Source organism: Chaetura pelagica, unplaced genomic scaffold, assembly GCF_000747805.2.
Source record: "Chaetura pelagica isolate M959 unplaced genomic scaffold, ChaPel_1.0 scaffold109, whole genome shotgun sequence".
Classification (NCBI taxonomy): domain Eukaryota; kingdom Metazoa; phylum Chordata; class Aves; order Apodiformes; family Apodidae; genus Chaetura; species Chaetura pelagica.
The window spans coordinates 12,951,228-12,960,462 of NW_009970725.1; the positions used below are offsets into that span (position 1 = coordinate 12,951,228).

At 36.3% G+C, this 9,235-nt stretch overlaps 1 protein-coding gene across 1 annotated transcript in view; it reads left to right on the forward strand.

Moving 5' to 3' along the window:
- Window positions 1-9,235, forward strand: part of PTPRM (protein tyrosine phosphatase, receptor type, M) — a 331,529-nt gene that overhangs the window by 268,497 nt on the left and 53,797 nt on the right. Inside the window, exon 21 of the mRNA XM_010006866.1 lies at window positions 6,516-6,592. Coding sequence (XP_010005168.1) covers window positions 6,516-6,592 — 77 coding nt within the window. The remainder of the gene's footprint in view (window positions 1-6,515; window positions 6,593-9,235) is intronic.

Genomic DNA, 9,235 nt, shown 5'->3' on the forward strand with positions numbered 1-9,235 from the left:
TCTGGTCCCTTCCAAACTTAACCATTCTATGATTCCATAAAATATGAGTTAAGCCCAGCCATTATCCTGACAGAATTACACTGGTTTGTTTGGCAGCTAAATATTGTTACCACATTCATATTTCAATACAAAATGATAAAAATCATCTACATTCTATGACTTAAAGATACAGTGAATAAGTTAAGAAATGGTGCAAATGCTCTTTTAGACCACAGAATGCACAGGACAGATAGGATATAACAACTTGCTTTCTGCCCTTTTGGCAGTTAGTGTGTTTATTATTATAAAAATATATTTTTAGCACCTTCAACTTTGTTACTTGCTTTGTATTTATTAAATACAGCACAGAGGTTGGTTGAATATTAGACTGTATCTTTCACAAAGTCACATTAGTTTTATTCTCTGAGAAAATAATCATATTGGGAACAAATTGTGTTTATATTAAAAAGAAGGACATAGACATACAAGTTGAATCCAAATTATTTTTAAGGCCTGTATATGTTTAGATCCATGACATCATCTGCAAGAAGGAACTGAAACTTGTGGATATGACAACAACAAAACATACTAGTAGAGTGTGTAATTCTGCATTTAAATGAAGTTCCTTCAGCTTCACATGTGTGTGTGAGAACTATGCAGAGAATCTGGATAGCACAAATTAAGGACTCTTAGTGTTGCAGTTATATAGCTTTGAAAAGGTTTAATGGCACTTAATGTGCAAATAATTCTTCCCACTATTACACAGTTAATCTTATGTCAGATTTTAGACAACATCTGAAGCTATGCATAAATACTGTTTAAACAGGAGACTCGTATTTTTTTATTAATAAAATAATCAGTTAAATGACACCTTAACAACAATACCCACAAGTACTGTTTGCCTTTCTCCTTGGCTTAGCCATAAAATAACTGATGCTGCATGCCTTTCTTAATGTCACTTTTTTTTCCTTTTTAGAGTTTCTTTGAAGGACAGTCTGCACCATGGGATTCAGCTAAAAAAGATGAGAACAGAATGAAAAACAGATATGGGAATATCATTGCATGTAAGTGTTGACAACATAATTGTGCACTGTGTTAACTTCCCTTCAGAACTGGATAAGAATGACCACCAGCCTTGTGCTAACATCAGGCTTATAGTCCTCTTCTCTAATTAAGAAGATAAAAGTGAGAGAAGATTTTACCTTTTTTTGAGAGAAAACTGTCAGATTTAATGCATTTTCTCAACTAGCCTTCTGTATAGCTTCCCTTCTGTGATCGGTGTTTGGGTAATGGAGAATGACACCTTTAACTAATACCCGGCTCTAGCAGCTCCCAAACTGTTCCTGGCAGCTTAGTGAGAGTGCCCATGATTGCATCAGTACCTTGATATTGTGTTCTGAATATTGTAGGGGTGAACAATACTGCTGCTTAAGTATTCTTAAATAACAATGACAGTTATCCTGACTTATCCTTCTAATGCTAGACAGACTCTAAGGCAAAATAAACATAATCTATATGTTTTACTTTAAAATGCCAAGCTTGATAAAGATTAGACACACTAATAATCAAATAACTTGAGGAGATGATAGCATGCTTTGGTGAATAATCCCTAAATATGTCATTATGAGATTGCAAAACATTGTGGCAAGAGATGCTGCACATGAGCGTGGGGACAGAAAATATATAAAATTCAGTAAAATTATATTACTTACACTCTTGTGGTGTTGCACTTAGAAGTTCCCAGTGTGTATGTAAGAGATGAACCTTTCCTTGATTGTTCCTTCAAAATTTAAGTTGAACATCCAAAGCATATGTGTTTCCTGCAACCAGACAGATAACCATGAAGCAAGTATAAGCAGAGAAATAAGCAACAGTCGCAGCATGTCAGAAGTTTTGTAAGCATGAAAATGAACACTGACATTTAAGGAGGGATCATTTAATAATACTGCTGGAGTTTAGAAACTGTGTATAACCCCAGGTACATGGGAGAGCATAGAAGAATAAATAGTGCTGTTTGTCTGAACATTTGGAGAAAGTATGGAAGGAGTATTTAGTGTGTATTTACACTGCCTAACTTCAGCACTTAGTCTAGGTGCCTGTCCAGGCACAGGTCTACCTAGTTTTTCTTATCAGCAAACCATGTGGACTTGACAGAGAAAGAACTGATTCAGAAACAGAGCCCATTGGAATGCTTCTGAATCACAAGCTCAGGAGGTCCTTTCTGCAATACTTGCATAATGACTCTAGAGATTCCTAACTGAGTGACCTATAGTAGGTGGTATGAATCAGCCCATATATCACTGAGGTCCAGCTGGGCTGAAACATTCTACAAAGAGAGAACAACCCTGTAACTTGCTGCAGGAGGAGAACGAGAACCCATAAGAAATGCTATCCACTGTTTTGAATGGACATGATAGTATTGCTGCCTGTTTTGGATGCATATATAATGTGCTGCTTCCTCAAAAAGAAAATTAAATCTTCTAGGGAAATGTGAATATCATGATGGGCTAGAGCATATGCAAGAGAAGATAAGTTAGGTAAATGTGGGTTTGCTTGTTTCCCTCCAGGAAATCTTTAATGTGAAACAAACTTGATATTTTGAGAGGATGTAGCAATACATTAGGTGACTGTTATAAGTACTCAAGGCATAAATAAGAACACCAGGAAGTTTAATGTTTATCCTTCCTTTGTGAAATTTTATTTCCATTCCAAGTCTGTAACAATAGATCGTGTCTTTTAGTCAGGTTTAGTGTTGTCATTCCCCTCTTCAATGTCACATTAGGCGTTTCCTTATACTTCAACCTTTTGGTTGAAGAAAACAGAAGACTATTAGTGCTATATGTCTGAGGTAATGAAGTGATGAGTAGCCAAGGGAAAACAAGTAAAAGATATTAGATACACAAATCAATGGCAATTACAAGTGATACTGAAGGCTTTCTGAGAGGACAGCTACAACTCAGATCATTTAAATCTCAATTTACTTTTGATGTCCTCAGTATTTAGTAAAGGGAAAGACTTGCATGGAGTCATTACCAGTAGCACTTCCTATTTATGTGACTGTGAAAATACAGATAACACAAGTTAAAATTAAAATCCATTGACTGAAAAGCAGTATCTTAAAAGAGAGGCTGAAATTGCCCACAGTTTGTTGTCTGTTAAATACATGTATGCAAAGGGGTAGTTAACTGTTTCATTATTTATGTGTTTTCCTGCTGCTTAAAGGATCTCTTGCCTCACTAAGTGAGAACACAATTTTAGTGGTCCACTTTTGAAAATCTGTCCCATATAGTTGTATAAAGTATTTGCTTTAGCTGAAAAGCATTTACTAAATTGCCCTTTTATGCTATGTCTAAAGACTTAAAAATACGATGGTTCAGATGCCACTGACTATGGGTACATGATTATAATGATATGTACTTTTTTTTTTTTTTTTAAAGCATTAAGTGTAATTTTTTTTTTCCATCCATTTATCCTCTTTTTAAAAATTTTCCTCAGGATACTACTGTTATGTTATTACTTGTAGTCATTATTGTTTTCTGAGGGAACTAAAACAATAGCACTAAGTGGCCAGCATTGCGGGAGCCTGTCAAAATGGCAACATGCTTTACATTACCCAAGTGATGTGTGTTTAATTGGCTACAAGTGTGCCCTACCCGCTGTATGAAAGTGGCTACAACTTGTGAGCCACTCTATCAACAAGATGAGTCATGATCACAGTGTAGTCATCCACAGAAAATGTGTTCCTTCTGTACTGAACACAAAAACCTTTCTGTTTTCTCATTAGGAACTAAAACCAGCACGAACCTTCTAAATTCAGCTTTTTTTAACCTAAGAAAAATTCTGTTTCTGCCGTAATTGTGGAGGATTATATAAGGGTTTCGGTAAAACCTGTTTGATTTTCCTGAGGAGAGATCTTGAGGTAGTTTCAGAGTGGGAGGGGTTCTGTATTTATTTTTACCTAAGTCATTATTGACTAAATGCAAAGAGAATATTGATCGCAGCTTTTAAAAGCAGCTGAAGATTTTAGGTGAGGCGTTTATAAAAGGCTTAATTTGCAAAAAGTCAGCAAGACATATCCCAGGAAAGGGTCATTGGCGAGGCATTCTAATCAACCAGCTACTCTAGGGGCTTGTTAGACATCACAGTCTGCGGGCTGGCATCTATATGCTGTAGGTTAACATGAGGCGAGCGAGAACAAAATGCTTGTGTTCATTATCTATTAACATTTTCAACAAAGACAAATGGATTCTAACATAACCAGGTTTGAAAGCTTAAGTGATCAGTGCAAAGTTAAGTTTGATCTCCTAATAGGAGAGTATCAAAATAATAATGAGCTTGAAAAGAGAGTATTTGTAAATTACAAAAATTCTCAAGAGTAGCTGAAGTATAACAAAAAAATACCCTAAAAATCCAGACAGTTAACCTACAGGCTATTTAAGAATAAGCAAACACATTCCAAGACTATGGCTTGTGTACCTCTTATGTTTAAAACTACTTGACATAAGCACAGGCATAGATACAGTAACATTTCTTTTTGTTGACGAAAGAATTTTTTCAAATTAAGAAGTGTTGCCATTCAGTAAGGAGTTAACTAGGTTTTTCACAGCAATAAAAACAGGAGTCACTCCAGATGCACTGCAAATAAATGTCTATTGAACAGCCCATTACCTCCAGAATTCCCAGAAACTTATCCGAGAATGCAGCACTAGAAAGGGTGCAAGTGAGAAGAAAAAAGGGCAAAAAGACGATATGAAGATGTAGGTATGAAGTAACTTACTTCGTTTTATCCAATCGGAAGCAAGAATGATTGCAAGGAAAGAATGGAGTAAATAATTGAAATAACAAGAAAGGTAAAGAAAAGGTATCACTGCATATTGTTCAATTATATAAATCAGTCTAAAACAAGTAACAGGAAGTTACATTTTTAAGATGTTCCTTAGTGGGAAAATTAAGCTTGTTTTGCCCAGTATAGAACTCATTGGTGCGCAAGTCATCCAAAGTGGGATTCAGTTGCCTAAGCATAGACATGTAGTGCCATTTCAGGTGACCTCGGACATCCGTGCAGGACCAACAGATGTGAGAAAGTACACATGAGATACTTGAGTTGTTCTGTACTGGCAGCTGAAGGCTAGCCAGTGTATCCCAGGGTATGTAAAATGGCAGGAAGTGCTTGTGCTTAGACAACTAAATCCTGCCCTAAGTAATTCAAGAAATGCAAAAGCTGAGATCTTTACTAGCCTGAGTTGTCCTGGATTCCTTTAAGTCAGTGATGCAGGAAATAATGACAACATGGATGTTTTGATTCCACAAGTCAAAGCAAGCTTGACTTCTGGAATCTGCTGACTTCAGCAGAAGTTAGATCAGGTCCCAGAACTGTGTACTGCTTTCAAGCAGCAGACTTGTCTGGAGCTTAGAAACTTCCTAAAGTAGTTAATTATCTTTCTTAAGTGAGGTGGCACTTTAGAATTACAGGCCTGGCTGCTGAAACTCTTGGCTTTTTAAGCCACTTTGGTTTCTTTCATTAATTTGTGATCTTGTAGGATTAACTATTCAGAACATGGATGACAAGTTTCAGGTGATATAGTGCTTCTTTACATTTACAACAAAATAATGATCGTCAGGATGGTCTGTCATCAGCTGCAAGTATTATTAGCTCAGATAGCAAGCAGCATTCAAAAACAGTACTACACAGATATCTTAATTACATAGGTAACCTGTAAACAAAGCAGCAGTGTCTATTTACCATCTCTCCACTCTTGAGATCATACCCTCAAATTCTTTTATCTACAGCTTGTGCAGCTTTCTTGAAAAGTCATTGTGTTTGTTTTTGAACCAAGAGAAACAAGAGGAGCCTGTGAAGTCTCAAAGAAGAAAAAGCACTGCCAGATTACAGAGTTTTTCTGGGGGAGAAACTTGCCTCTAGCACTTCTTGATCGCTGCTGTGGTATCATAAAGAAAATGAGGCAGCTGACAAGAAAAAAAATAATGCCGTGGTGTTTTGGACCAGCATTTTAAAAATAGAGATGGAAGTGTTTGCACATTCCTGGATAGATATAGGTGGCCACGGTGGAACAAAATTCAGTGACAAAGCCATTATCTGACTTCATGGCTTTTGTACTTAACTTACTTTGCTATCTCCCTAACTGAAAACATAATGAGTTTCCTTCAGAAATTGTGAGGTTGCAGTATGTCCTGTAAAATTACTTCAGCTTATTTTGAGTACTGGCAGAGGCATTTCCAAAAGACAGTGTTCATGTAGTGTATTCTATTGACAAAAGGGGGGCAAAAACCATAATTGCAATGGATTTCCAATTTAAAATATTTCAGACATTCAGTTTGAAAATCAGGAGATTTGGAAAACCTTGTGAATGACTGAAATGAGGATTAAATGTAGATACAATGTTTTCATGGGCAACAAAACAAGCATGAACTTTTGAACACTGAGATTTTAGTTTGACTTGAAAGTGGTATTTTGATGAAGGCTTTGTTACTGACTGTGCCTTTAATTCTTTTTCTCTCCATTGTTCCTGTTTCAGATGATCATTCTCGAGTGAGACTGCAGCCCATTGAAGGGGAGACAAGTTCCGATTACATCAATGGAAATTATATTGATGTGCGTATACTGATGTAGTCAACAAACTTAACATTAAGTCAAAGATGGAGTTCTTGTTATTCTCACATTATTCATAATTTGTAATAGATATCACAGCTTGTGTCAGCTGCAAAACATTGTTGGAAAGTACTGTGTTTGGAAGCTAGGTGTACACTGAGAAAAAAAAAGCCTCGAAGGTGTTGTCTATAAGCAAATGAGTAATTTCCTCCAACTGCCACTGCACTGAAATCTTGCCAGCAACACTGTATGGCTACTTTGCCTGATGGTGCTTCTATGGGATAACAAAATGTTATTTTCACTTTCTGTCAACAGCTTGGCATCATTCCACATTTAAAAGAAAGCTGTTTGCATATTAATGTGACAAAACTCTGTAATGCCTAATGCAGAGATTTGCAATCTCTTGTCATCTCTGCACTTTTAAGTTGCCTTCAAAGTATATTCTGCAGCTGTTAACCAGTACTTCTAATGCAAGCAAGACATTTCATTAAATATGTAGGCTGTTTAATTATTGAAGGTGGCTTCTTTGTTCATTCTGCATCATGTTAACTTAATGTTTTACATTAGAATAAATTCTTTAAGACACAAGGTGTTTTTGGTTAAAAGAATAAACTCAGAAGTAGAACTGAAAATCATTAGAAAGTCAATACTATCTAAAACCAGAAATCTGTGGACAACAAAGGTAATAATTTTATCGTTTACACGGAGTGCTATATGTTAGGCTAAGTAAAGCTAGTGTTGCTTCTGTGATTCATAGGAAACTGCTGAAGATTTCTTGTTCAACAGTGGCATCTTTGAAAAATGGTGTCACAGTTTGCAGTTCAAATTTAATCACCAATATGAAACAGGAACGTAACAGGTGTTTTTTCAGAGAATGTGGAGGAACTATGCAAGAAAGAGCTATACAAGAAAAGTAGGTACTTCAGTTGTAACAATCTGAAGTCTGAAGCTGTAAGTTTCTGAAGACATCTCCTGTTGATGTTTATTAGCATCTTCAAGAACCATTAAGTTAAGCTTAGATTTCTGCTCTGTCCCTTGCTGTTTGCAAGGATAGCAGAATCACCAAGAAGAAAAGCACATATGGAAATCTATTTAGTTAGATGTCTCACTATACTCTGAAGGGAGTAATTTGCCATGAAAGGAATTATGAAGTTCACATTGAGGACCTAGATTGCAATTAACTTTCACACTTTCTCCGGCATTCAGGATTGTTCTCATTTTAGGCTACTGGGTCAGATTTTGATCTGACTCTAAAAGATATGAGGAATAAGGATTTGCATCATTCAGTCTCATTTAAAATAGCTCCATAACAACGTTTTTTTTGCTTATAGAAGTACAAGAGAAAGGAGAGAATGTGGGCCTAAAAGAAACAATGGGGGAGAACTGAAAAATTCTCTCCCTCATCCTTAGCAGATGGCTTCATTTCAAAGCTTGGAGGACTGCAGACGTAGTCCCAGGACAGCTATACCACAAAGCACAGCATTTCCTGTTTATAATCTTGCCAGTCAGATTTCCATTAGAAATGCTTGTTTTTCTTCTACGGAAGCAGCTGCAATTTTACTCTTGCTGGCAGTTATTAGTACAATTGCCGTGTTGTAGAATAAACATGTTAATAAGGGAATGGCACCATTACAGTCACTATGACATTTTCTTGGATAAAAAAGACAAGGGCAATGATTATGCTGTATTTTTTCCATTCTTTTTTTCCAGTGGGAAACAGAATTATTTGATCCTACCCACTAGGGGTATAAGATAACACATAACAAAAGAAAATATCTCTGTAGCTATCTGAACAATTCTCAGTTCATGGACTTCCAAATTTTGCTCCAAAGGCGTGTAAAGGAATAAATTATGTAATTCGTTTTATTCTTTCCATAATATTCAAGGTATTTTCAGCTGGTTTGATTCTTTCCCACTTTCCATTACTACATTCTTATACAAAGAAATTGCAATGGCTTGCAAGTTGCAGCTTTAAGTTCTTCCTGTTGATGACTAACAACACATCGTAACCATTATCAAAAGATTAACTCTAGTATAACTGAATTTAGTGACATCCTAGTGTACGATCTAAACCTTTGGTGAAGCTCCCATCACATCAGAACCTCAAATACTATAAAAAAATGTATTGTACTGTACTGGAAATCTATTCAATGTTACACAGAATCCATAGAATATTAGTATTTATTGCACAACCAGCTTGTAATTATTTTGCTCTTGTCATCAGAGAAATGTAGAATTGTTTTATGTTCTTCTTATTTAGATGTGAACAAGGGTGTTCATACCGAACAATTTAGTCAAAGAATTTACCCTCCTTTATACTATTTAGAGCTAAACCATAAATCAGAGTGGACAGAGTGAACATCCCCCCACTCTTCTCCAGGCTGAATGCAAATCTAGTGTTCTTTAGCTGTTAAAAAAAGGGATAGGCTTTGCACTCAATAGCAATAGCTTGGAGGTGTATCTCAAACTCCATGAGCATCTGATGCCACTAGCTGCAAGTGATAGAGAGGATTTCATGCTGTTCAGTTTCAGCAGAGCCAACAAGGGACTGGAAGAACGTATTACTTCTGTCCCCTAATGTGCAAGGCTGCAACTTAAGTATCTGGCAGAAAACACATTTACTTCTTGTTCCCCTTCTCTCTTTCC